The 14,521-nt window shown below is 39.5% G+C and overlaps 1 protein-coding gene across 1 annotated transcript in view; it reads left to right on the forward strand.

Annotated features, from left to right (window-relative positions):
- Window positions 1–9,535, forward strand: part of KCTD16 (potassium channel tetramerization domain containing 16) — a 319,267-nt gene extending 309,732 nt beyond the window's left edge. The window contains exon 2 of the mRNA XM_069592326.1: window positions 2,850–9,535. Within this exon, the coding sequence (XP_069448427.1) occupies window positions 2,850–3,304 (455 nt within the window). The 3' untranslated portion in view covers window positions 3,305–9,535. The remainder of the gene's footprint in view (window positions 1–2,849) is intronic.
- Window positions 9,536–14,521: the final 4,986 nt, after the last annotated feature.

Consider the following 14,521-nt stretch of genomic DNA (forward strand, 5'->3'; position numbering starts at 1 on the left):
CATGGGAGCTTAGCTTCCTACCAGGGATCAAACCTGCACCCCCTACATTGGTCCTCCAGGCTTGTATTTCTACTGATTCAGAAGAGTTAATAGCCAAAATATTTTGTTATCTTGTTTTAAGTTTATAGGCAGGTGTATTCCAGCACATCTTTTTCTTCTATTTTCTGTCTTTCTCCTATTCCTTTTCTTTCTTTTTTTAAGGTTTTGTTCAGTTTCTGAACTCTCCTCAAGAAAGATCAAACTAGATCAGCCCTGGGTTGGGGTGATTACTTTTCCTTGACCCAACTCATTGGAGCCATTTCTCCATGGAATCATACTAGGATAGGGATGGACTGGTTTGGAGAGGCAGAGGCAAATTCTACCTTCTGAAGGAGAAAAAAACACCCTCCTCAGAATCTGGGCTGGCAGACAGTAACCATTTTCTATTGCTGATATGTTCAGTCACCAGCTGGCACATATTGAACAGTTTCTCTGTTGCATGGAAGATATTTATTTGTAATAGCCTGTGATAACTAGGACATCACTGCTGTGGTGATTCCTTCTGGCTAATTGGATTGTTGCATTTTATTTTATGGGTATATAAATACAATGAATATTCAGTCACATTTGAAAAGTAGTACAGAAGAATGAATATATATTAGAGATCCTTTTGTCATTGTGATTTATAGGGACTTTCTTTTTTATTATCTCTGAAGAAAAATGTATAACTTGTTATAAATATTTAAGTTGTTTAGATATGTAGAAGGCAGACATTGTAAGAGATGATAGGACATAATCTTCCTAATAGTTTCTGTCCTAAAGTTCCTCTACTTTGACCACATTAGAAATGATAACAAAGTGGGATATTATTATCATGTGACTCATTATTTATGAGAATAAGATATAGTGCAAATCGAAACTGGATCTCTTTTAAAACATATAAATGTACCACATTATCTTTACCCTTAATATTAACATCATAAAGGGGATTGATTTCCCTTTAATTTGTTCACAGCATTAATGCAATGAACTATATGAAGTACCCAGTGTATAACATCTGATCAGTAAACAATATTAGGTTTATGACTCCAAGAAGACTGTGGCTATGTAGAGAGTGGAAGGCTTGGAGCAGTGACTTAGACTCAGGAAACTGCTTTGCACAGTGACTCTGGATTTCCTAGTTTAGGGAGCCACCAACTGAGTATCTGAAAAATGGCTCTGCTCCAAATAGCTGAATGTACTGCTGTGAATCAAGACTCAGGGAAACAGGGAGAGAGGAATTCACACTGGCTTAAATATGATGGAGTGGATCATATAAGTGAAACCTCATTGACAGGCCTAGTTTCAGGTATGGCTGGATCAAGGTATTTCAGAATTATTATCAGGATAATAATAATTATTGAATTATTGAATTTCTATACTCTTACTTGAGCCTTTTCTGGGATGACAACAATGAACTCTTCATTGTGTCTACCTCAGGGTGCTCATGGTATAATAGCTGAGATGCCTAAGATAGACAAGAACTATAACAAAATGTGATATGTGTAATAATAGAGGCACTTACAAGGGAAGATCGTAACTCAGAGGAAAAATTGGCAACTATTTCTGAGGATAGGTAAACAAAGACTTCAGAGAGAAGTGATACTTTGAAAATTGTTTTGAAAGAGAAGCATGAATTTTACAGACAGATTAGTTATAGTATTTGGGAAGCCTGTTTTCAAATCCCAGCTCTGCCATTTACAAATTGTACAGCTTTGTACAAACTGCGGCGAATTCCTTTCTGGGGCGCTGCAGCTCGGTCCTTGTTGCTGTGCAAGGGCTTCTTCTGGTTGCCAAGCGCAGGGGCTCCTCTCTAGGTATGCTTCACGGGCTTCTCATTGCAGTGGCTTCTCTGGTCACAGAGCACAGCCTGTAGGGCGCATGCGCTTCCGTAGTTGTGACGCAGGGCTTAGTTACCCCACCGCAGGTGGAATCTTCTTGGAGCAGGGATTGAACCTGTGTCCCTTGCATTGGCAGGCAGACACTTAACCACTGGACCACTGGGGAAGTCCTACAGCAAGTTTCTAAAATTCTAAGGTCTTTAGTTTCTTTACGTGGAAACTGGGGATGGAGATACTGATGTCTTAGAATGGTCATGAGGGTCTAGTACGTTAATGGGTACGAAGAACTTGCGTGTGGGTTTGTACAAAGTAAGCCTTCCCTGACTGGCAGCTGTCATTCCACTCTTCGAGAATCTCCCTGTTTACCTGACTGCAATAACATGGGCATAGGATTAGGGCTTAACATCAGCCACAGTAAAGTCAGTTAGCGTTTACTGAGTGCTTATTGTGTGCCACACATTGCATTAAGAACTTCATTTTTGTTGTTTGTTGTTCAGTCACCAATCATGTCCAACTCTTTGCAGCCCCATGAACTGCCACATGCCAGGCTTCCCTGTCCTTCACTATCTCCCGGAGAATTTCACTTGCCTTATCTAATTCCACCCTTCAGCTCTTGAAAGTAGGGAAATTATTATCTTCCTCTCACAGATGAGGAAACTGAAGCTTTGAGAATTAAATGGTCTGCTAACTAACAAAGTTAGCGATGACACTGTGTAGCTGAGTAACTATCGATTCCATGGACTGATGCATTAGAGTGTATTTCCTCTTATGCAGCTCACCCTTATTAACTTCCTGCGCTCAGTGCATTATTAACTTCCTTCCCTCCATGAACTTGGCTGCTGGGTACTCCTGTTGCAACCCATCCTGTGTGCCGTCCTGTTTCTTCTAAAGACATGGTTGTGCATGCTTGTCTGTGTGTTGATATGCAGTGCTGCTACTCCAAGCCGAGCTGCCTGACATTCACTCCTTGGGTCCTGTGCTTCTTTGCAGGTGAGCCTTCCAGGTGGTCATCTTCACACTGTGATTGCTGCTGCAAGAACGGCAAGGGTGACAAAGAAGGAGAGAGTGGCACCTCCTGCAACGACCTCTCCACCTCCAGCTGCGACAGCCAGTCTGAGGCCAGCTCTCCCCAGGAGACAGTCATCTGTGGGCCCGTGACACGCCAGACCAACATCCAAACTCTGGACCGTCCCATCAAGAAGGGCCCCGTCCAGCTGATCCAGCAGTCAGAGATGCGACGGAAAAGTGACCTGCTCCGGACTCTGACTTCCGGCTCCAGGGAGTCGAACATGAGTAGCAAAAAAAAAGCTGTTAAGGAAAAGCTGTCAATTGAGGAAGAGCTGGAGAAATGTATCCAGGATTTCCTAAAGATCAAAATTCCAGATAGGTTCCCAGAGAGAAAACACCCTTGGCAATCTGAACTTTTACGGAAGTATCATCTATAGGGGCGGGTGAGGGGGCGGGGGTGGGAGAAGAAACAGAGCGTGTCACCGATTTGAAATAAACCTCCTGAAAGAAATCCATATTTGAAAAGAGAAAACAACAACTGACAATACACATTTGTTAGAACACAATAGCCCATTGATCTACTACTGCCTATTTACCTAGTTCACCTTAACACGTCAATCCACAGGGTAGATTTCTTTCCAGATGTGGAAGTATAAGAAATTCTCTCTTTCTCTCTCTCTCTCTCTTTTTTTTTTTTTTTTGGTTCTTCGTTTGTTTGTTAACTTGGTCCCATGTGCTGAGTATCTTATCTATAAATGAGAGCCAGCTACATAAGAATAGCTGAGAGGCCTTGGGAAATCATTTATCCCAAACTGGGTTTTTCCTCTCCTCTTCTACCTCCCTCCTTTGAATGAAAATTATGGTAGCGATCTGGCCCAATGCCATAGGTTTGGATTTTTAAATTTTCCTTTTTCCTTTTGTTTATGGGGTAATGGGGGAAAAGTGGCGGATTTATATGACTTTTCACTCAAATTGATTATGTGCCAGTTTATATTGACTCCGTATGCATGAGTATTTGTGCAACAGAAGCACAACCAAGTATGTATATACACACAGAGCACATGACCCCAGAGCCTGGGCCCCCTAACGGATTGCTCCTGCCCCCACCAGCGCCCTCTTAGAGTCCTTCAGCCACAGGCGCCTCTGCTCTTTTCTTAAAACCCTTCTGGGAAGATTTCTGAGCCTCTCTTGGCAACATTTCCTTACATCTAATAACCCCCATCATCAGCAAATTGTCTTCCTTATTTGGAAATGAACACCCTCAGGCTCCCTTTTACTGCACTGCTCTTTCTCCGCACTAGGAGAAGGTGAGAAGAGCTAGTCACACATTCTTTGTATTTTAAAAAGCCAAACATCCGTATTCACAAAAATCACTGCAAAATGACCCCAATTCAGCCTTCTTTACCCGGAGCTGAATTACCTTCCTTCTCTCAATGTTTCTGCCCATGTTTTAATGGTGTGATCTTTCCAGTACTCCACGTTAAGTTCTCTGCATTCCTATGTAGTTGTGGCAGTCAGAACAACACACAGTCCTTGAATAAGGGTCCAGCCTTTTGGTTTAAGGGGAAATTGTATTTCACACATTCCCCTAATCATTTCTCATAACTTTTTAAAACTACAGCGCTTCACTGTTACTTCCATGTAGCCAGTTTTGTTTGCCTTTGGGATCTGGGATTTGGCTGTGTCCATACTAGAAGTTGGCTCTCACTTCTTTGATGTCTTTGAACAACCCAACTAGACAACTGAAGCTCTGAAATTAAGAGTTGGGCTTTCTAAACTGTCTTTCTTGTTTACATCCTTGACCTGTATGGACACAACCAAAAAGAAAGTGTTAATAGCCATCCATCCATGCGACTCTGTATTCTATTAATGTACTCATAGTTTTTTCATTGATTTGTGGTAAATGAAGATTAAAGGGCAAGATTTGACTTTCAGCATTCCTCATGCATTTCCGTGGGAAATGAAAAATATTTTTTCCATCCTTAATTGTGTGCCAAGAGCTCCTAATTTTTTTTTAAATTTTGTGTGTGGGGGTATGTGTATATGTACCACAGATAATAAACACAACTGGATGATGTCTATGGGAGGGAGACATAGTGACCCATTGCTTCTTTTTGAAGTCTTTCATTGATGCACATCATTATGTAAGAGGTGTGTCTTGATACTTGTTATTAGTCCCTATTAACATATGTATAGCTTTCTGAATTTTTGTTAATTCTTACCTTCACACCTCGGCAACAGACTCAGCCAATGTTTTTTTTGTCCTGATGGTTCAAATGGACTTAACAATTTTTGCTGAAGTGAAAAAAGAAATATCATTTTTGGAGTTGTGTTGTAAGACAATTATATTTATGAATTTAAGTGCTGTTTTTTCATACATTAGTATATCAGCAGACATTTGATCTTAACTACAGCATAGCTTTGTAGAGCCTACCAGTATGTCTTTAGTGTTTTCAATGTGTCTTTATACCATTTCATATTGGTCATATTGGTAATAGAAGATCCTGCAAAGGATCATAGAACTTAATGCGTCAAGAAGTTGAATTTGGTGAAAATATCCCCAAACTCACTTTGCCCAAATGATTCTTATGGTCCTACTGGAAGTTCTGTCAAAGAGTTCGGGGTCTAACTAAAATGTCCAGAGTCCCAACTTTCTTAAATTTTAGACCTGATTGAAATGGCTTCAAGATAGAAACACACTAGTAAGAATTGGAGAACTAGTAAGATGGCCATCAACTCACTATTCCTACTATGTACGTACTTTAAATAGGAAATGAAACATTGCAGAGGAAATGTTCATGGCATTTCTCTGTTCTTCGACCTGTATTTTTTTTTTTTTCCCTGTTTAGGCTGTCTTTATACCCCCGGGGACGGGGGTTGGGGCGGGGGGAAACAGTGGTGGCAAGTCTGTTTAAAGTAATAATAACATTTTAAATCGGGGTCAGCTCAAACCAAATAGTTCATATAGCTGAAACAGCAACAGAGTGTTCATTTGTGTGGTTGTTGGTATGGAAATAACAGTGAAAGTTAGTCATTCAGTCGTGTCCAACTCTTTGTGACACAATGGATTGTAGCCCGCCAGGCTCCTTTGTCCATGGAATTTTCCAGGCAAGAATACTGGAGTGGGTGACCATTCCTTTCTCCAGGGGATCTTCCCAACCCAGGGATTGAACCTGGGTCTCCTGCATTGCAGGCAGATTTGTAAACCTGGTCAGTAAAAGTCTCTGCAGAGGCACCAGGTCCATGCGCATCTTCAGTCTTATTTTAAGTGGAATTGATGTGAGGGCTATGTGGCCTGCAACACTGGAAATGAATTCTGGGTAAGTGAACTAGAAGATTAAATACTATTGTGGCCCTGCACCATGTATCATATTCATTTCCTCAAACTTAAAATAGTTTCAAGAATTTTTAATTCATTTCTGGATACAATATATATGGTTTGCTTCTTGATTACTGGTAAGGACAAAGGCTGATTTGGAGAGACCAGTAGCATCAAATGGGTCAAATGAATGAGGAATCATATGCACAGAGACTTTGGAAAATTTTGCCATGCTAAAATCCAGTGAGCTTGTGGAGGTCATTCTCTAAGGTATGTGGGTCTTCTGAAGTCAGAACTATATTTATAAAGTCCTCTGACCCACTATCAAAAAGGGAGTGATCTGTATTCAGCAGGAAAGGGGGAAGACAGGAAAATAAAACTGTTGGATCATGGTGGTAGTGTGTTCTCCCTTCCTCTGCTAAGAAAAAAAACTGCATTGAGATGTGGCCGTAAAACAACAAAGTGGCTTCCAAAATATGCAGTGATGTTATCCTTTGTACTTGTAGGCACAGTTATCTTCCTGGAAATGCATGCATGGTGAATTACAATAAAAGGGGAACAGTGCACAGATCGTTAGTGTTCCCTTTGTTCCTTATTCCTCCATAGCTATAACGTGTCTACTCCCAACGGCTTCATGTGAGGCGGGGGCACATGTATAAATGGGGAGCTAACAAGGAATTTCTCATTTTTTGTTATTGGTCTTGCTTGATTCATGGGCACCTTGCTTGCTTGATTCACAGACACCTTTACCCATAGCACAGATGTGTACTGTTTACTCTGGGTCCTCTTAGTTGCCACTGCTTGAGCTTCGGGATTAACTTTGTTTCTCAGGGTTAGATTCCTCTCTGCTTATTGCTTTGTTGGTGCCTAGCAAAACAGGCTAAAGTAAGACAAAGAAAAGGCATACATGGTGTTTTGCAAAACTGCTTGACACCAACTCCCAAAGTGGGAGACAAACTTTGATTCTCATATATTTTTCTCTGTTACATTTTCAACTTTTCAACTTTGTATTTATCATAGTGGTTTAACCCAGAGCATTTAAATGCTGGTATTTTCTGGCACTTTCTATCATGCAGTGGGACTTGACTAGTCTTGGTCATCTGGATTATCTTTCCTAGAGTCAAGACTCTACACACTTTCAGGAAGAATCCTTTGTCAACCTCCACGTGACATAGCAATTTTCAGAGGAAAAATGATGAGAGTTATTTTCCCCCAGGACCATGACAGATAAATGTTTTTGCCAATTTGCATGCTGGGTTATAGGGTCAGCATGGGCCGTTTTTCTCTTAATGTCTTGGTATTGTTGGCATCTTGCAATCTTGATGACTCAATTTATTTATTTTCTTTTATACTGTCAAAATAATACACAAGAGACAGCATTAGAGTGAGCATTCTGTATTCTAAGTTAGAATGGAGTTAGATGTCATTTGTACAGGACTGTACAATGATTAATATCTGCAGAGAAATTAGACCAAATGAAACCTGCTGAAATGGGTTTGATTTATATTGCCTTCATCATTCTGATTTTAGATGAAATGGTTATTGCTCTCCACCCCTGCTGAAAGAAAAAGAGTGTTAAGCTTTAATAATCACAGCTTTGTGATGCAAGCACAAAGCTACTTTGAAATGTTGTTTTTCTCATCTTGCCATATACACTGGAATGGAGATTCACCCCTCAGTGACCTCCATTGCAGAAGTGTTGGCAGTGTTTCCAGTACTCAGCATGCGGAAAGTCATTTGTAGCGCTTGTAAAAACGCAGATCCCTGACCTAATCCCAGAAAGTCTAATCTAGAAACTTCAAAGGGGGCCAAGGAACCTGCATTTGGGGCTTTCATCCTTAATGGTTTCTATGGGATGGTCTGTGGACCTTCCTTTGAGAAACTCTGGTGTTTAGGGACTAGGCAGAGGTCACCATTACTCTTACTTCCTAGTGGCACTCCCTCTCACTTTTCACTACAGATGAGTCAGAGCCTGCATAATTCATTATCTTAAGAAAAAAAAAAAAAAAACAAGAAAACAAAGAAGAAAGTCCTAGGACTAGGGCCGGGCAGATTTCCATAGTTGGTTTGCCCTTTTATCTGCTTGTCACTCATGACCTCCTCTCCATTTTGTGTATGTTTGATGTTTGTACCTTTTTGTCCCCAAACTGAAAACCTGCATCACTGTAGTGGTATGACTGGGTAGATGGGACCATATCTCTGAGTGAGATGTGTACTAATGATACCCAACAAGGAATAAAGATAATGCCCTTTTCCGAAGAGAGTTGTTCATCTCTAGGCCCATTTACAGTTTGCATCAGAGGAACTTCAGAGTGATCCAAAATTTAATGGAGTGTGTGGCCCCAAAAGGGGTTCCAATAACTGCACATACAAACCACCAAAATGAGTATGGAACGTTGAATGAATTTAGCTGTGTATCACGAAGAAAATCCTGGGTCATTGTACTGCTTACTTTGTCCACTTTGACTCAAGCAATATCAAGAAACCCTCAGAGAGCTGGTGACCCTGAACCTCAACATTAACTAAAAATGTAAAGCAAAGTCCATAAAGAAGAGTACATTTTCAAAAAAGAAATAAGGAGTGGATTAAAAAATTTCATTTGTAATGATATGAAGTTCTCGAATTTTTCAGTCACTCTGACTAGGAGAGATGGCTCTACTATAATTATTCAAAAGAAAAAAAAAAATTTGGAGGTTTTCAGGGATCCAGTTGATCCTATCCATAAAACAGAGTAACTGGAGAGGTACCAAATCCGCCCCCCACCAACCCACTACAATAAATAGAGAATAAATGACTTAAATTATGCTTGTCATAATCATTAATTAATATTTAAGTAAAAACTAATATCAAAGGAAAGTGAAGAATGGTCAGTGAAACTAATGTACTTGAACCACGAATTATTTTGGCCAAGAATTTTTTTTTTTTTTAATCTTAAACTGGATTTAGTTTTCTTTCCCTCCTTTATTTCCCAATGGATCTCTTTATTCCTCAGCTTCCTAAACTTTAAACAATGTTCTTCTTGTTTGTGAAAAAAGTTGTATTGTTTATTGAGTAAAGAATTTTTAGTTCCTAAACTATCTTCTTTGCTTTATTTAGGGAATTTACTTTTAAAAGGCTTAAGAAAAATGTGTCCCAGACCAATGACTATCAAGGGGTTTGTCCTGGAGGAAGGAGGAGGTGACTTTCCTGTTAATCAGCCTTTTAAAAGCACTTAACTGCCAAGTGGAGGATTTAGTAAGTCTCTTCTCTCCAACGACCTCTTCCATCTTGTCAGTTTATTCTTAGAATTGACCTTTAGCTAATTTACCTGTGTTTGCACAATAAAAATCAACATAACTTCAGACTCTCACTGCTGATGTTGGCTTCATCCATCACAAATGAAAGAGGATTGATGCATAACTAAGTAGTGGAGGAGAACTGCTTTATAATTGTGTCAGTGTCTGTGTGTGTGTGTGTGTGTGTGTATGTGTGTGTGTGTGTATGTGTGTGTAGGTATAGACACGTACAACTTTTACGTCAGTTTTGGGTTGGTGACTGGTGTCCACGGTAATGCTACTCAAGTGCAGGAATATTCAATGCTATTCAATCTCTGGTCACTAAATTTAACAGCTTTTAATTCAACCCAGTGGTTTGTCTTTACTGTGGGTATGAGTACCTGGGAAGGTTGAGTAAAGCTGGTCTCCTGATACAAAATTCAAACATTACAGATTTCTGGATGAAAATCAAAACTTGTTTTCATTCATATAGTCACTAGAGGCATCATACTCAACTTAGTTGTTAATTGCTCAGTCATGTTCAACTCTTTGCGACCCCACAGACTGCAGCACACCAGGTTCCTCTGTCCATGGAATTCTCTAGGAAAGAACAACTGGAGTGGGTTGCCAATTCCTTCTCCAGGGGATCTTCCCAACCCAGGGATCAAACCCATATCTCCTGCATGGCAAGTGGATTCTTTATCATCTGAGCCACCAGGGAGGAAAGAAAAAGAAAGCTTTGAAAGCTGAAATATGCATGGAATTCACATTGACCACTAGTAGTTTTTCTCAACTGCAGCCAGTGGTCAGTGGCTTAACTTGTGTGTGAGAGACAGGAACATTTTCAGGAACATTCTGATTTGTGTGGGTTATGTGCATTTAAGGCAGTCACTCTCACCCAGGAGTGATTTTGCACTCTAGGGGACTCTGGGTAATGCCTGAGGACATTTTAGATTGTCCTCACTTGAGAGGTGCTACTAGCACCCAGTGAGTAAAAACCAGGGACGCTGCTAAACATCCCACAATGTACAGAACAACCCCCACAACAAAGAATTCTCTGACCCTCATGTCAATATGTCAGTAGTGCTGAGGCTGAGAAACCCTGAGTACGCGTTGGCTCCAATTTTCCAAGCCATTTTAAACTGTAGAGAAAGACTTCTGGATCAAGAAATAAGATGTAATGAACAATAATAATTTGTACCACTTGTAATCTGTATAGGCTCTATTTATTATCCTTTTATACAGAAGTGAATGCTGAGATTTAGATAGAAATATGTCATTTTTTTTTCCAGGGCTCCAGTAGTGATGAGACAGGTCTAGGGTCTTAATCTGTCTTCTATTTAAGTCTTTCTCTGCATCAGAAAAATGATACTTCAGTGAAGTTATCAACCTTAAAACAGGTAAATGTGTCTGTTGTGAAGCACTTTGGAAGCATATTCAGTTCATGTGACCCTATTAAGGATGTTTTTCAAGCTGATCAACAATATACAGCAAGGTGATCTCAGAAATGAAGCAAAAATCAGGGCAAGAGTGCTTAGAACAGGCCAACAGTTTTATCATCTTTTAACTGCTCACTGTGTGCTTTGGGTTGAATATCTTCACCGAAGATGGTATTTATATCTTAGAAAATATGATTGTCAGGCTCACACAGATGGCCCCCATGCTCTTGTTTTCAGAGAAATGACAAGTCTAAGCCCAGGTCCTGGCTACTGAATCTTATTTTTCCATTTGTATTTACTGCCTATATTAGAGCACAAAACATATTTGTATCTTAAGTCATTTGACATTTTTCTTTTAATTTATCAAACTTACATCCCAGTGATTGACTAAAGGTCCAGTCATTCTACCTCCAGTTTATGCAAGGGAAACCGAAGACCAGAGAACTGAAGTCAGACGTCCATTTATTTGTGCATTCACTCACCGGTATTTGTGTAATGCATACCATGTTCTGGTCACCACAAGGAGCATTATAATCTCCTAGGGAGTTGGACTTGGGATCCGTTCAGTTCAGTTCAGTCGCTCAGTCATGTCCGACTCTTTGCAACCCCATGAATCGCAGCACGCCAGGCCTCCCTGTCCATCACCAACTCCCAGAGTTCACTCAGACTTTCAGATCAAGTTCAAATTCTGGGCTAACATTATTTCTGTATGTAGCTCTGATCAACATTTCAGATTTATGGTTTAAATATTAAGTTATGAATAATGTAGACGATAAATTGTTAGTATGCACCAGAAACTACTAGGTGTTTTCTATGCCTTATCTTCTTTAATCCTAGAATAACTTAAAGAGGCAGACGCTGTTACTGTCCTCTTTTTACAGGTGAGGTCATTGAGACGTGGAAAGGTAGAGTGGCACATAGCTTGACAATGCGGAGACAGATTTTCATCTGGGTTTGTTAGACTCTGAAGGCTCGCAACCGCCTCTGATATGAACTCTCCTCTGTTCTGGATTTCACCTTGGTATAGCTTCTTCTGGTCTAAGCCAAAGGTAGCCAGGATGATTCTAGCCTGACATTCTTTCTGCAAGTTGTCAGCTATTTTGTGTTGTAAGTTCCACTAGACATGCAAACTCCTAGGAGATCAAGGAGAAGCAAGTCTGGGGGGAGGGGTACCACGGACTGTACCTGATGGCAAAAATGCTATCAAGGGCTTTGTTTTAGAACAAGTATCTAGTGAGTACTGAGCCCCATCACACCCACAGGGGTAAGATAGCTTCCACGTCAGGAGGTTGGCACCCACGCTGCTGGCTGTGCTGTTTACAGGAGATCAGAGCAAATTTCAGGAGAGGTAAGATGACTGTCTGTATATGAGTGTATGTGTGCACATGCATGTATATGGCATTTTTACATTTGGGCTCAGTTTTAGTTCATGGCAGGTCAGAAATCCAAACATGATTTGACTGCCCCTAGCATCTTATCATTATTGTTCTGAGTTGGAAAAAAGAGGCAGCTAGAGAAAAGAAACTGCACTGAAATATATGACTCTGTGTGTGTGTTGAGGAGTGTGTGTATACTTGTATGTTGTGTATGTGTGTTTATGTATAAATTTTGTGTATATATGTATATATGTGTGTACATCTATCTAAATGTATATATATATATATATCTATACATTTATATATACACATAAACAAATCTTAGTTTGAAACTGTTTGGAATTTTGAGTTTGAAAGACTGATAATTTTATTTTTATTTCCTAGAGAGTCTAAAATACTTCTAATTTCCAAAATCCTTTTTCACTATGAGTATATGTATATATCTATGGTACAGAAAATATGATTAGAATACCTAGGTTTAACATCTATGGATGCAAAACCAAACAAAAGTGTATTTATGGAAAAGTCAAACTTGGAAAAACTGGCTTTCTTATTTGAACCATTTGTTGGAATTTCAAATTATGTGTTTTCAGACTTGTTCATTAAACAATAGCACACATACAACCCACCAAATAAACATGATGATGTTTAGGAAGAAACAAATAAGAAAATGTGGGTCTATGATAGCACAAATCCAATGGTTATCATGCCAATGGTACTTCACTTACCTACCTATTGGTTAATTTACTATCTTATTGATTTTCCTTTCATCATTCATGGAGGGCCTCTGTGGCCTTATATATTTGTAGGTGAAGTTGATTATCTGTTTATTTTTTAAAAAAAACTATAGTAAATAATTTATAATATGCATATTGTAAATATATACTAAAGCTCAAGGGCACATTGTAATAATAACCAAACATTTTTCTAGACTTCTACAAGTAACCCTTTCAGCTTGATTATACAGATACCAAAATAGTTGCTCAAAGAAAGAACAACATAAAGTTAAATGAAATAAAATGTTACTTATTTGTTTTGGCATGGTACATGCATACAACCAAATGACTGAAATTTGAGCTCTTTCAAGGATACAGTAAGTTGCGTTTTCATTCACTGCCATGTGCTTTGCATATTTTGGAGAATATGAAAAGTGTTTTAAACCAACCTATGCAAAAGAGCTTCCCTGGTGCTCCTTGGGATCAGTTTGTATGCACACAAGAGCATACCTTTAGAAACAGCCTGGGTCCCAGCCCAGGGCTCAACTGATGGTACAAGCACAGACGCCTCCTCCCAGGGACCTGTCAGGTTTGCTCACACAGTCATAAACATTCGCAAACCTATCGAGTATGGTCATTCATTTATTTTTCCCCCAGAGTATCCCTGAAGATGTGGTCTTAAAAGCACCAGAAAGAAAATAAATCTTGCAGCAATTACATGTTTTAATTAGGTTTAAGGACACTTGAAGAAGTAATGGTTGTTTTCCCCCCAAATTTTAGAGCAGAGGAGGAGGTTTAACATCAACCTTGGCTTCAAGTTCTCCTATCATTTTCCTTTCATTCATTTTTATTCTAAAGGAGATTGTTGAATCAAGAGAATTTTGCTTAGAATATTCTTCTTAGTTTAGAAAAGAACAGATTAATGGGTTTTTTTTTTCTGTAAAACATGAGGGGTGAAGAAGTGGGGGTGCCCAAAATCCCTCATTACCCTGTTTCTGATGTAAGAAAATGGATTCAGTAATTACTGGAGTGGTATCCTACTTAAAACCCAGAAATGGAAACCTAGGGGAGCCCCATTTCAGAGTCCTGTTGAAAGCTGTTAATGGGATAAGTTGTAAGTGGGTCACCACTTAGATTAACAATGGCATCTTGCTTCTTTCTCTGATAGGAACTTAGTCTGTAAAATCAAGAATCTTTGTGTTGACTGAAGGAATTGAACTAATGATCTCCATGATTTCCTGTTCCCCGGGTCTTTCAGAACCAACAGAGCACTGGATAGAACCTAACAAACATATCATTTGTCCAAATTAAACTGACATGTTTCAATAGTATCAGGACCACTCTCAATACTTATAAAGACTATTGATTAGGATAGCTGGGTATTTCCAAGTACAGTTTGCCAGGGATTATTAAGCTCCTCTGACATCCATCTTGGATGCTTTGAAGGCAATGTCACCATAGATAGAGGAGTCTGAATTTTGCTGGAACTAACCCTGAGTGGTGATCTACTGGGGCCTTGCTCATGTTACTTTTTCTTGACCTCATTCAAG

This window comes from Ovis canadensis, chromosome 5 (assembly GCF_042477335.2).
Source record: "Ovis canadensis isolate MfBH-ARS-UI-01 breed Bighorn chromosome 5, ARS-UI_OviCan_v2, whole genome shotgun sequence".
Classification (NCBI taxonomy): Eukaryota; Metazoa; Chordata; class Mammalia; order Artiodactyla; family Bovidae; genus Ovis; species Ovis canadensis.